Raw genomic sequence first — 14,931 nt, 5'->3', positions numbered from 1 at the left:
AGAAACAACCCCATGCCATGATGTTTCCACCACCAAACTTCACTGTTGGTATAGTGTTATTTGGGTGATGTGCAGTGCCATTTCTCCTCCAAACATGGTGTGTAGTATGACAGCCAAAAAGTTCAATTTTGGTCTCGTCTGACCAGACAACATTCTCCCAGTATTCCACAGGCTTATCCAGATGCTGTTTAGCAAACTTTAAACGAGCTGTATTATAAATTATATTTGTATTATCCATTATTTATGGATTTGAATGTTGTGATTTCTTTTCATGTGTGGATTATTTGAGTTAATACCAGTGTCTGGAAGAAATGTCACATGAATTGCATCTTTGGAAATAAATGTAATGACAAAAAAGTTAATGCGTTCAATACTTATTTCCCCCATTGTATATCTATCTATCTATCTACATACATATATATATATATATATATATATATATATACATACATATATCTATATACATATATATACACACACACATATACATATATAGCTCATGCATTTACTATATATACTGTATATATATATATATATGAATATATACACACATATATACGCATATATATACAAATATATATATACAAATATATATACACAAATATATATATATACACAAATATATATATATATATATACAAATATATATATATATATACACAAATATATATATATACACAAATATATATATATATACACAAATATATATATATACACAAATATATATATATATACACAAATATATATATATACACAAATATATATATATATATATATATAAAAAACTTAAAGAAATCCTTCAATATGAGTGTCCTACATTAATCGGATTATACCTTTTGGTGTCAGCAGAGCCATTCGCCTTGTCTTCCATTCCGGCTGTGGGAGACAAAACAAATAAGAACAAGAAGAGGGGACCAATTATTACCCCAATAAGAAGTTACACATCTAGTACTTAAACAGTAATTCCAACAAAACTCCTCCCCTCAGTTTTTATATGACCTTTAAATAATAAATAAAATTAAATAACAATCTTATTAAAATTGTTAAATAGAAGATATTAAGATACACTTTAATCTACTCTGATGCACACTGACTGTCCTTGGTGGTTTTGACTGTTGGTCACAAAAAGTACTGCACTATATATATATATATATATATATATATATATATATATATATATATATATATATATATAGTGCAGTACTTTTTGTGACCAACAGTCAAAACCACCAAGGACAGTCAGTGTGTATATATATATATATATATATATATATATATATATGTATGTATGTTGAGCTATATCTCCATATTTAAGTGAAATGATCTTAAAACCAAGATCCACTCAGTTATACATTTATGTTATAAAAAATGTGTCAGAAAATGTTACAGAAATTAATTACAACAAATATATCTTACAGTATTGTTATTGAGTCCTGGTTAAATAATATTTGCAGTTTTGTTAGCTCTAATCACAAACAAAACAACGAGCTGGGCTCAAGTAAAATGTTACAAATATGGCATAAATAGAAATTGTACTGCCTTAAGAACACCCCCCCCCCCCCCACACACACACACACACACACGCAACTAATGGATTAATTCATCAGGAAACATTGCCTTTCATTAACTTTTTTTTTAAGGAATTCTGAAGAATTTCAAGTGAAAATAAAAGTAACATTTTCTTCAACGACTTCCTGATGGTTCGCTGACATGCTCGATATATTTCCTATAATCTTCATACAATTGAATTGCAACAGTAAAGACAATTTTATGATGTAGCGACTAAAAGGTGTCAGACATCGTACATAGAAAAGATGCATCCTTAGCTAAAATTAAACTTACAATCTGTAACGCTGCAATTAATTTTCATTAGATGTTTCCTCAGTGGGTTGGCAGGTCAAACATCATCGTTTTCCTTTCGCAGTCCAACATCCGTTTGATGTTTCTACCCTAAAAACATTGATATCGCATAAGTATTGAAAAAGGCAAAAGCAACAGTAACAAACAAAGAAGCATTCGAATCAATAAACATGGCGAATGTAGCGGAAAAAGAGAATAACAAAGCTGGTGATATCACAATCACAGTCGACGGGAAGAGGTCGAGTGTGTGAAAATGACGACCCACAACTCACGTAGTTAGCTGAATAAAAAAATAGCAGAATAAAATCTCATACAACACAAAATTACCTAAATGGGTTCCATGGGCACCATCGAAGTTTCGTACCAAATATTAAACTCGGCGAAAAATACAGAGTCTTAACACTAAATAACAATAGCTGAAATGTAATCGCTACCTTTCCGTATTTTGTATGAAGCTAACAGTGATAGTTAGCTGGGTTTGCTAATCCAAAATTTAACAGTTACCTTATTTTTAAAGGTTTCCTGCTTGACAACAACCGTTCAAGTCCAACTTATTGACGTTATTTAGCTAACAAGATGTTAACAACGGTGATGTTTAAACAGCAAAAATACTGAGGAATTCATTTGATAAATATCAAGATTTAATCAAGTAAAGCCAACTAGCTTCTCATCGGTTTGGCTTCCTACGTCTACATGACAGCACAGATTCTTGGGAAATGAAGTCTTTTACTTTCCAAGCGTCGGCATTGATTTATAGCCAACAGCTCAATTGTAAATTGTGTCAGCAAAAGAAGACCAAAGAAGATAAAAACAGCAATCATGACTTTCAATAAAAAGACTTTTATTATAGTGACATATCCTTTGTTACATAAAATCTGCTACAGCAAAGATTATTCCCCTTGCAAACACAAGTAAATGTAAGTGAGAAAAACGTGTCAGCCTTCTAAATGATGTGCAAAATATTTCACAAACTAAATACAAACACATTTCAGATTATTCATCCCATACTGGCATGTGTGACTAACTACAAAGAACTCAAACAGATTTTCTTTTTATGTAGGAGTGAAGACGCTTGGGAGGACAGTGCCATCATTTACATCACTTATGACAAACATTAGTACGCACACGTACGGGGGGAGATAAATGACGCAGAAAAAGAGCTGTGGATTTCCTACTCAGGTTCTGGGAAGACTGACACACAAGAAGTTTGGACTGAAACATGCTGAATTCCCTGGTGTAGTTTTCAGACCCCCCCCCCCAAAAGTGTGTGTGTGTGTGTGTGTGTGTGTATGTATATAATATATATATATATATATATATATATATATATATATATATATATATTTTGTGTGTAATGGAACCACAACTACATTCTGCTCAAGCCTTTTATGTCAAATTCAGAAAATAATTTTCTTCAAATAAAATTTATTCCAAAGCAAATCAATAAAAGCATGTAAAGTAAAGAAAAAAAATACAAAGGCTCTGTCAGGCATCAATGTGCTTTAAATTAGAAAATTTCTTTATTACTTAAAGAAATTTAATACATATTTTCATTTTAAAAAGGGGAGATGAAAAGTAAATTTTTTAAAAATAATAAATAACAATATTCACTGTTTAGAACACTTTTGTGAATACAATATTTGGAGAGTTTTTATATATATACACGAGTAATATTTGAAATGTCATTTCTTTGAACAAATATAAGTAAAATAGCATAAGAAAGAGTTGTGCCTTTTGAAATTATATTAGGGCGAAATAAAATGTTGCATCAAGTTTTTAATCTTGGAAAAAATTGTGAGTATTGATTTATAGTCCATCAGTACCTTTATAAAACATTCAGTCTCAAAACCTTTTTCACATTTGGTTGTTAAAGATAGTTGAACTTCATTGGATTGCATTTTGTCCCATCTCGAAAGATGCGAGCACCACGTCAAATTAAGTTTAAAAACGTCAGAGGAATAAAATAGCGTATTAGAATTTCCAACGAGGTGGGAAATGTGTGTCCGACCTGCAAAAATAACTCCTGACCTCTATGCGCAAGGCCAAGGTCAAACCTCGTACATGACTTAAGGATTGACAAGAACAAGAGATTTTCTGACATCGGGACGTTCCACAGGTGGATCTCCTGTAAGAGTGGAGCCTCTGACAGAGTACATGAATGTCTGTTTGACAAAGTGTCAACCTGTCACAATGACATTTCAGCAATGAGGACGTGTGAACTAATGAAGGAAAAAATGGTGCCAAGTACAAAGGTAAGAGAAATTACACATTAAATATTTGAACAATCGCTGAACAGATGTGCCTTATGATTGAAAAATCTAAAAAATATTGAAGTCAAACTCCTTAATTTGTTCCCTTCAAAAATCTATGACATTAAAATGATATTTATTACTGACCTATTTTGATAGAATGAGCAAATATTGCTCCATAACAGTGTGAAAAGTGATGCATAACTGGAGTTAGTAGATGGTTAAGTTTAATAATAACCATGAAGGAAATTTTAGCATTTTTGATATTTCAGTTCACTGCTAAAATTTCACTGATTGTTAAAAGTTGCTTTCCTGGGATTAGGGGGACAAATGTAACAAAGATAAAAAAAAGGTCTAATACATCAATGTCCAGGTCTATAAAAATGAAATAAAAGAATACAAAAAACAAACAAAAAACAACCCCAAACAAAACAAAACAAAAAACTGGGAACAGTTTTAGGGCACTATTACTTTGTTGGGACACTGTTAGTCAAATGTACCAAAACAAAAATATGGCAGTAACACAATTTCTTCAGAACTAGCATTTAAAAAACAAAACTGAAAAGCCAGAATGGACAAAATATATCGATGTAACCAACACTGCTTAGCATCCACAGCAACAGACCTTTCAGCTTATAGCAAGAAAAATGCTACGTCGACACATCTCTCTATGTGAAGTCACATCCTTCATCAGTATCCTTTTATTTCTGAAAAAGAATTGTACTGAAAAATGGCTAATTTCAGTCATTTAATACCACCACCTTGTCTGAGGTAAAAGGAAATATCCTGTGAGCGGATATGGATGTGACAATGCTACAATTAATCAACAACTACAGCGCTGACATGTTTCCGCTTCATGATAACACTTGACGCTCCACTACTGAATGCCCGAGTGCTGAACGCCTTCAACAAGTCAGTGTTGCTTGTCCTTCATTTAAGATTTGGTCATGCTGTAACAACACAAAGTGTAAAATCTTATGTTTCATATATGTATATTCCTATAGTCACAAATACACAATTCTAGGCCTTAAGAAGAGGAGAATGATGTTTAAGTGTTTATTGATTACTTGCTGATAAACTGAACCCCAAAACATACTCATGCATGTAACAGACCACAGGTACCTGGCAAACTCAAACAACCCTAACATTTTCCCAAACCTTAAAGAGGAACAACACTAAATCTCACACACACAGACACACATACAGACACACACACACTTTTCATATCTGTGATATTCCAGCAACACAAATCAACCTTTCCTGCGCAAGCACATCTCTGGGGCCCTCCCTCACCATGGTGTAAAAGGTAAGACGTCGAGGATTCTGACAACAGCTCCTCACAGCTGGGTAGCTACCAATGCTACATTGATTGGTGGTGTCAGTGTGTGGGCCCTGACCCCACCTGTCACATGACTGCACCTCCTACAGTCATGGCTGCCCCCTCCTATTGCATTTGCTAGATACGCTGGAAGGGAGAGTGCAAGCAGGATCTGAGCATGTAGTTACCCTTTCAATCACAATAACTCACTTTCCATCATGGAATCTGCTCAGCTCCTCTCAATTTTGGTGCCAGAATTTGGTTTTCCACAGCACATAGTACCCCCTCAGCGAAGCTGGTCGTCATAGCGATGCTCCACAACACTGCCATAAAGTCTTCAATGGAACATACATAGGAACAACGGATTATCATGAAGGGATGGACATTTTGAGCAACCTTTCATTAGCAACCAAACATCCCCACCTCCTTAACTGACCACCATGTGGATTTCAGGTTGCCATCTAACTGAATAGTTAAAAAAAAAAGTGACCATCAATAATTTGGTTTTGGGTGATTCAATGGTTGCTCAGCCATTCCTGTGATACTTCCATGATCTGTAGTTTCTCAGTTCAATATCAGCCTCGCTTACTTGGAACATCAATGGAAGTGACACAAAAAGAAAGTACCAGGTATGAGGTACTATACAAAACCTTTACCCACTGAAACCTAAGAGAAAAAAAAGCCAAGTGGAGTTGAGTCCAGCCGGTACCATGTGGTGGAAAAGCAGCGAATATGTGCAATACCAGCTAATGCAATCAATCATTCTTTGTACCACTTGAGTATGGGAAATTTGATTTGAAATCAGAAAGAAGAAGAAGGAGAGGAAGGAATTCACAGAAACACAGAAATCGAAATGAAAAAGGACACAAGATGCGAACGTGGTTTAGTATTACTGTGTTGCAACACAGGGGGGTGTCTGCACAATGTGCCCGTGTATAGGTTAGTGCTAACTGCACGCAAGAACATGGCAAGAAGGACCTCATTCAGCTGTGTGTAATGAAGGAATGAGGCATTGGTTTTGAGCACGTGACAGCCTCAGTTTCACCTTAACCCTCAGGAGTGCGAACATCCCAAACTACGTGAGTCTTGATGGGACATCTTGCCCACTCACTAGAAGTCAGCAAATTCTTTTGCACACTTTTCTGTTTGTGAGATGCGAATGTCCTCCTCCTCATAGTCATCAAAGTTGCTTGTGTCTCCTGGTCCTCTGCATTTTGGCAAGAAGGGGGCCTCCACCTGAGAGATGAATCAAAAGGTTCATCAGCTAGGAATTTTTTTTTTTATCAATCAAAATGTCATATCATCATGAAAATAGAAGATTAGAAGTTAATGATTGATCAAATGTCACAGAGGAATATTTCATTTGCAAAAACAAAAGAACCACATTTTTGATTGAGAGGGACATTTGAGATACCCACTGAAAATGTACACATATATGTGTGTGTACGTTTTCAGACACACACACACACATATATACATCAGTGTATGTGTGTGTGTGTGTATATAAAATCAAGTCAGAAAATGTTTTTCTTTACCTTTCTCTCATAAATGGCGATCCAGTCTGTTGTGGAGAACCACTTGTGATTTTTGATGTCATTCACACCGTTCTTCAGGTTCCCAAATCTCTTTGTCAAGTCTACCTGAAGCAGATTTCTCAGCAGATCCTTCAGGTCAGAGCTAAAGTGAGAGGGGAATCGTACCTGCAACATCAAAATAAAGAAAGGACCTGCAGAAGCCTGGAATGCATGCCACATTTGAAAAATCTAATAAGAAAAAAATGACAATCCCAACACTTTGCCTGCGGTGATCTCTGTGTACCTTGCCGGACACAATCTTTTCATAGATCTGAATAGGTTGATCTGCGAAAAAGGGAGGGTAACCAGCTGCCATCTCATAGATAAGAACTCCAAGTGCCCACCAGTCCACAGCTTTGTTGTAGCCCTGAAAGACACAGGAAATATTCAAATAATCTATTAAAAGCTGCAGCTGGTTCCATTGTTTTCCAACAAGTTTTGTTTGAAAGCCATGAGACGTTTTTGTTTGGCTTTGTGCCGCATGCAATTGCACTGCAATTCAACACACAAGAAAGAGGACATTTTCGCTACATCTTAGTGTCTTTGAGTGAAAGTGTTTTTATGTTTAACACGGCATGGCAAAAATACCTTCCAACGTTAGCTCTCTCAGCAGCCAACTGTTATGCTTTGTTCGTTTCTACTGGAACACAGTTTTAGTTTATTTCCTACTGTTCCTACACAAAGAGCGGCATGACTCGGGGGTAGAGTGGCTGTCTAGCAACCAAATGGTTGCTGGTTCAATCCTCACATCCCCTGATGACCATGTGAAAGTGTCCTCGAGCAAGATACTGAGACCCTAACTCCCCCTGCAACGGACTGGCGATCCATCAAGGGTGAGCACTGCCTCTTGCCCAGTGTCAGCTGGGATAGGATGGGATGGGATGGGATGGGATGGGATGGGATGGAAAAGGGTTTAAATGGTGGAGTTTCACACCCTCCAGATGACAAGTGTACCCATCAGTTTTCTAATATGATTTCATTTGGTCAACTTTGCAGTTAATGATGGTCAACATGTGGATGAGCTTTGTTGGATATGAAAGGGCTCACCTTGCTGAGGATGATCTCTGGAGCCAAGTACTCAGGAGTTCCACACAATGTCCAGGTCCTGCCTTTTACTCTTTTGGCAAATCCAAAGTCTGTGACCTGATGGAAGATACACAGGGATGATAAAATCTGTCAGGGTATATCCAACACTTTTGACTAAACACTAAACTCGAGTTTAGCAGTGCTATTTATTAATGTTACCTCTCTTCATACTCAACTACATGAGGGCCAAAGGCTTCATATTTAAAAAGGGAAAATAAATTTGTTTACTTGAGTTAGATAAAACGTGTGTAAATATTCTACCTGGATGTAGCCATGCTGATCAATGAGCAGGTTTTCAGGCTTCAGGTCTCTGTAGATGAGGTCTAAGGAGTGAAGGTACTCAAAGGTGAGTACTATCTGAGCTGCATAAAATCGCGCATGGTGTTCACTGAAAGAGGTAAAGGTGGACAGTCAGACACTGGTGCACTACTTAATATACCAGTCTCCTCCGAGTGAAAGACAGAACTAAATCATCAGCTTACGGAAAATTACATCTGGTTCAAGTTTTTGATGAGAATGGATGCATCATACCTGAACCTTCCGATGCGTCTGAGGTGTGAGAACATTTCTCCACCCGGTACATATTCCATCACCATGTAGAGGTTTGAGTTGTCCTGATGAAAAAAGCAAGAAACAAACAAACTTTTAAATAAGGACAAAACAACACCATGTTGACTTGCTTGTAAGATGTGAGTGGGAACACAGACCTTGAAAGCGTACTCCAATCGGACGAGGAAGGGAAAGGAGACGGCTTGGAGTATTCTCTTTTCATTAAGTGTGTGTTCTATCTGCTTCAACTTCACAACCTGAAACAAGAAGGCACAACAGATTCGTGATGAGCACAACAGTTCCTGTAGATGAACTGAATCACTTGATTCAGTTCACCCTAAAGATTCGTTCAAAAGAGTCGTTCACCGAATCCATGAATCATGGGGGGGTTGCTTCATTCGTACAGTATGTATACTTATTTTTACCTGGTCATTTCAATATTTATCTTATATTTCACATTCAAGTTATTTTCTTAATATTTTAAATGCACATGAGGCTATTTATAGGCTACTTATTTTTACCTGGTCAGTTTGACGTTTATTTTATATTGCACATTTAAGTTTATATTTTCTTTGCCTAAAACCTTCAGTTTTTATTTTGTCATTTTGCTTTTAACATTTGTTTTGCACTCAGTTGACGGTTAGTGCATATTTATTTTTCTTGTATATTCCTTGTGATGTTATTTTTAATGTGACATAGCCTATAGTTTCAGTAATAAAAAAAATGTCATCACCACATCTTTGTTGTTTACAATGAGTTATGTTGTTACCCACTAACTGAGGAAATGGCTGACCGTCTGATTGTGACACTGTGCGAGGGGACATGTTACACTGGGGTCTAACTATGAATGGCAAACTCACTGAGCTCCTGGTAGCAGCGCCAGCCAGCCTGTCGTCATGGCCGCTCTTTCTGAGTCTCTCGCTCCAGCCACGCTAAGCAGGAGGCGGTCAACGGCGCGCAGACAGCTCCTAAACACCCACTTTCTCTGTCTCTCTCCTCTCCGTCTGTCCGTCCGTGGCTCAGTCACTCTACCAGTCCTCCTTCCCCCTCCCTCCCTGCATTTCTCCTTCTTCTTTAGTGGATTATTACGGCAGCCGACATGAATGCGTTTGTAGCACTGCTGCCACCTTCAGGATTAACTCACCATTACACTATATTATCTGCTCCAGCCAAACCAGCCCTTTTCCTCCTTGCATTGGCTCGCAAGCTGCTGACAGCGCAACTGAACCGAGAGAAGAATGATTCACTTGAGGAAGTGAGTCGAATCAGTACGTTCATTTAAACGATTCGACTCTTTTGAATGAAACGTTCGCCAACGACACAACACTACAACAGATGTAATAAGGTTCAAAAGAACTTCTAGATCACTAGTATGTGTGTTGCATCATTTCTGAATCTAGATAACACAAAACCACAAGGACACAATTTTTGTGTGTGCCTTAAAGTGGGGGTGATTAACTCACTATAACTTAGAAGCAAAATATAAAACATATGAAAAAAAGGCAGAGTGAAAATCTACATTGACCGGTAGAGCTGAAACAGAAACGTGAAGTGCCCCTGAGGTTTTCAATGATGCTGAAAGTGCACAACAGGAAGCGTTCCATTTCCTTTCGAAGAGATGTGAAGCATAAATATATTTTCAGCATTGGTGATCAGGCAGGAGTTTGCTTCCCTCATCTACAAAACTGGATCTTATGAGATGAGGTGAACAACAGTTTTTCTTCACAATCTTGCACCTACTTTTTGTTTGTCCAAGACCTTCATGGCGTAGAACTGGTTTGTTCCTTTGTGTTTGACAAGCAATACACGCCCAAATGAGCCAGTACCCAGAGTCTTGAACCTATCAAAGTCATCCAGGCCGGTTGTGCTCTGAGGAAACACATAATCAGGGGAAGTGAGAAAGTAAATGGATGATTGAAATGCTACATATTCTACCACAAGCTTTTCTGTACTTTAAACTTTTCTGTACTTTAAGCTCTTATAGATGCTTCTGACTTAACAAAACTCTTTTATACTGATACACTTTGACATGTTTTAGAGTTAAATGCATCTCAATGACACAGAACAATCATGTAATCAGCTTGACTTTAAACTAACAGGATAAGAGCCATTTTGACAGAAAGGAAGTGCTTGGGCATTATCTTCCTTTCTGCCTCTTTTAAAAACTGTTGATGAAAGTCTGACTTCTTAAGTACAAATCATGTTACCTGTGCTGGACACTCCCATTTTCTTAAAAAATCTTCTTTGGCTTTAGCTAAGAACTCTTTCACTATAAGAGAGATCAAATTAAAAAAACAAACAAAACAACTATTAGCATTTTGATACTCAAACACTGTCAATTAATATGTTGTTGAGGGCAAATAACTAGGGCATTTTCATGTGTTCAGGAAAATAAACAAAGGCAGTCCACATGTTCAAGGGGGGAAAACAAATGCATTATAAGGTCAGGCAAATGTCAAGTACTGAGGAGGAAGTACTACTTGACTAAAGAGCAAAAAAAAAAAAATCTCCTGACCACAACCACACACAGAGGATATTTAATAAAGCGATGCAAAGAGCTCTTGTGGGCTTTACAGAATCAGGCCAATTCAAATACAAGCTATTCTGCATCTCTTTCAGGAGTGGGGGGGGGGGGGGGCAGTAATAACAATAATAATAGGCAGAGAAGGAGAAAAGACAAAATGCAGATCAGTACTGAGACCAGAGGGCAAGCATTAGGAAATGCATCATGAAAGTCACACCAGACGTGAGATGTCCAAAGTCACAGAGTCATGGTAGGTGTCAAGTTTTGTTAGATAGCTGACAGTACATGTACATGTTAGCTAACTAGCTTCATTAACTGCAATAATGATAATATCAAATCCAGGGTAATACGACACTGGTAGGAACAGGCCTAGCCTCCTCTCTGTGATTTAGGATTTCTCAAAGAAAAATGAGCATACCAAAAGTCTCTACAGTTCACCAAGGGTTTGCAGGAACATTCACCCACATGGATGGAAATGATGGAGAAGAGAGACAGAGAGACAGAAAGAGAGAGACAGAGAGGAAGAAACATTTATGAAGTGGTTGAAACAAGAACATTAGAGACTCAAGTGGATTAAACGTAGCACGTGACAAAATGGCATTGAAGAAGACACCACCCGATTGACTGAAGATCCTAATCAATTATTTGACTTAAATCAACGATCATCTAGGTTCAAAAAGCGTATTTTATTTCCAAAATGTTTGGAAAAGGCCATAAATCATGTATTTACCACAGTGTTCCTACATTATAAACAGCAGATGATGAGCAAAGAAGAAGAAACTTGATGTAGACTGATACAAATATTGACGATCAGACCCACACAAATACATCTGAAAAATTACCAAGATCTGACGATACTGATGACATGCTGATATTATTGTACATTCAGGTTGTGCTGTTAATCAAAATTTAACTGAAATCACAATATGATCTGCTGAAAATTTCAAAATGCAGGACGGTGTTGTATTTGTGAGGGTTAACTGTGCGTGAAAAAACCTTTTAAATCAAATACTGTGCAGAGATGTCCCCCGACATCATTTTCTACATATACTGAAATATTTAGTTTGTTCTTATCAATACTGGGGGATGCTCTTTCTATCTTGCACTGAAAAATAATGCAAAACTTGAGACAAACAAGGAAAAACAACTGTCATTGAAAAGACACTGTAGAGAAAAAGCACATTTAAAAGCACAATTCTCATTTGTGAAACACTGTGAACAAAAACTGAAAGTGACACAGAAGTATTAAAATGAAGAAATGGCCAGGACAGCAGTGCTTTAGCAGCTTTTACTGACATTGCTGGTGGACCCAACAGGAGTGGATGAAGAAAGTTATGAAACAAGACTGCTGCTCAAGGCCTGACATGATGGCCAACTCAACAAGCATGAAAAATACATCCTCAAACTTTAAGGCTTCTAAAGACTTATTAAAAAGAATGACAGTATTGTGGGCCATTTCTGTTTATTCCATAAACATCACGTGATTAAGATTTCCTACAAACAAGAGCAACAAACACAAGCTAAAACTCATCCAGCTCAAAGCGGCAGATGGTGGCGGATTCATTTCACATGTAAAAGTGGCGCAGGAAGCACTTACTCAATTTATCCCACATGATGGTGAACTCAGAGATATAAGGCACCTCACACTCCTGTCCTCTCTGCTCGTGGCTACTCTTACGACATCTGTGAAAAAAACGGCTGGCGAAGGATTGATCTTTTCCCTGGGCCATTTTGGAGACAAATTTCCTGATGCTTGAGAGAAAAGACTCAAAGGCAAAGTAACCCTTTTCAGACAAGAGACCAATGAGTGATAGCGACTAGCTTCCTGTATGCAGCAAAGTACACTGCAACGGTTGGCTAACCACATAAAGTTAAGCTTCCTGTTGAAGCATTCTGCTTCAGTTTCAGCTATGCATGTCTATACTGTGTCTATGGGTTTCCCGCTCAACTGGTGATGTGATTTGGACAAATATGCCACTAAGACACGCAAACGTTCAGACTCTTATGTCACAAACATTGTACAGCTGTGTCACAGCAAGATTGCTGATAAAGAAACTGTAGGTCTGTTAACACCCTAGTGGCTAACACCAAGTCATTATGCTCTCTTGTGGTTAAAATGGAACAACGCATTTCCTCAAACAACCTTCTCCTAAACTGATGCTGGTATTATGAAAGTCTGTTTTATCATGACACTCAGTTCACTGTGACTGCCCCAACACAAATCTACATGAGACCAATAACATGTTAACATGTAAGCAGTGTGCTGTTTGCATCACAATGTAGTTGTACACAACATTCAAGACCCACCCTTTCGACACTACTGGTGCCTTGAGTCTGTGAGACAGTGTGGACGGCTGCCAGTCAGAAAGCAGGTCAAGATCAGTGCTCTCCAGACAGACTGCAAAGCATGGTGGTACAGTTTAGTGGATTAGCTCGGTCATTACTGAGAAATACTCACAGCCGAGTGCCCTCTAGCAACTGTTTACAAATGACTTAAAGAGAAAGAGGGATTGCACGTCACCAGGTGCAATATAACTAGGTAGGATGCAAGGTTACATTCTTGGATGGTGTAGTATGTATGGAGGCAAGCAATAACAGATCACAATGTACTGACAAAATGGGGAACTTGTCCCTAGCCCTTTCAAACAAACTTGCTGTGTTTTGGTGTTTTGGTTCAGCCACATCAAGCAGCCTTCAGGTCAACTTGTCTGTTATCAGGTACCTGTTGTTAGCAGTGATCAGGCCTTGCACTGCAGCTACAGCAGAAACCAGTGTTTGTTTTTCATATCTAATTCCAGGCAGCTGCTATTAGACATCAAACATGATGCCTTGATAACTTCTGTTAAATATTGCAGTGAGACAATCATAAAAGCCGTCATCCCACTGACTTAGTGCAGTGTTTTATTCTCTACTGTGAGAAACGACAGTGCAGACCACCCAGTCATACGCTAATATTGTCAATGATTACCAACCTGCATCAAATTGCCACTGTTTCAACTTTATTCAACATAAATGAATTATTACACCAAACACAACTTGTAAACTGCCCCGCCAAAGATGGTTCTTGTCTCCAGCAATAGCCCTGTACCATTAGTGCATTGCAGTGTCTGCTAGCACCGAACAACAACTGATAAAGGCTGCTCATCACTTACTTTGGAAGGAGAAAGCTCACACTGTACAAAAACTGAAATTTAATTACTAACTGGGTAACTGGAGGCTACTCACCGCTTTCTTGCTCGTTGCCTTTCTTGGCAGTTGCTGTGTTTCCCATCGTGGGAAGACAGGGCGATGCACAGCTGGCTAGGAGCGATGATGGTGGCGGTTAGCTTACAGGGTCCTCCGTTAGCTAGCTAGCAAATTTCAACTTGTGCTAGCTTGTTGGCTAAAAACAACATCAGTGTCCGCTCTTTCAGAACGGGACCACGACGTTGTCTGCGAATCCTGCTCTATTTACAATGTCCTTTAGCGTTCAAGTATGCCTCCGCGGGAATGAACACATGATCCAGACTTTTCACCTCTGCTCTGATGCCTGCTGTCGTTTTGTGCTGCGTTCACGTCATATGGGAATACCTAAGGAACTGAGTTAATGGGTGAAATGGTGCCTTTAGGCAAATCGTAAATTATAAATTATTTCTTATAAATTTGTTTTCGAACGTTTTACATTTTTGTCGTTATTGCATTTGTTTTAGCATTTCAATCATATTTTAACCAATAACTTGTGGCCACTTTTTTGCAACAATATATGTATCAAAAAAGCATGATTACTGTTGA

General features: G+C 37.9%; 2 protein-coding genes across 4 annotated transcripts in view; both read right to left on the bottom strand.

The window, feature by feature from the left end:
* The window catches only part of samd13 (sterile alpha motif domain containing 13), a 3,973-nt gene extending 1,410 nt beyond the window's left edge, over positions 1–2,563 (bottom strand). The window contains exons 1-3 of the mRNA XM_086225545.1: positions 2,365–2,563; positions 1,843–1,950; positions 834–876 (exon numbers count right to left, since the gene is read on the bottom strand). Of these exons, the coding sequence (XP_086081671.1) occupies positions 834–876; positions 1,843–1,870 (71 nt within the window). The 5' untranslated portion in view covers positions 1,871–1,950; positions 2,365–2,563. The remainder of the gene's footprint in view (positions 1–833; positions 877–1,842; positions 1,951–2,364) is intronic.
* Positions 2,564–2,680: 117 nt separating this feature from the next.
* On the bottom strand, positions 2,681–14,710 carry prkacba (protein kinase, cAMP-dependent, catalytic, beta a). 3 transcript variants are annotated; one of them, XM_086223474.1, is made up of 11 exons: positions 14,386–14,710; positions 12,758–12,858; positions 10,844–10,905; positions 10,377–10,505; positions 8,795–8,893; positions 8,619–8,701; positions 8,349–8,475; positions 8,049–8,144; positions 7,246–7,368; positions 6,963–7,127; positions 2,681–6,663 (listed from the first exon to the last, which is right to left on the bottom strand). In XM_086223474.1, exons 2-11 carry the CDS (start codon positions 12,771–12,773, stop codon positions 6,538–6,540), a joined length of 1,026 nt encoding a protein of 341 aa, XP_086079600.1. In that variant the 5' UTR covers positions 12,774–12,858; positions 14,386–14,710; the 3' UTR covers positions 2,681–6,537. The 3 variants fall into 3 exon arrangements, with proteins under 3 accessions (XP_086079600.1, XP_086079599.1, XP_086079598.1); XM_086223473.1 differs by lacking the exon at positions 12,758–12,858; XM_086223472.1 differs by lacking the exon at positions 14,386–14,710 and having other exon boundaries at positions 12,758–13,455.
* Between the last annotated feature and the right edge of the window lie 221 nt (positions 14,711–14,931).

The sequence above is a fragment of the Aulostomus chinensis genome, chromosome 14 (genome assembly GCF_037954235.1).
Source record: "Aulostomus chinensis isolate RoL2024-O1b breed Wild chromosome 14, RoL_Achi_v1.0, whole genome shotgun sequence".
In the NCBI taxonomy this organism is placed as follows: Eukaryota; Metazoa; Chordata; class Actinopteri; order Syngnathiformes; family Aulostomidae; genus Aulostomus; species Aulostomus chinensis.
This window is presented reverse-complemented; position numbering and strand designations above follow the sequence as displayed.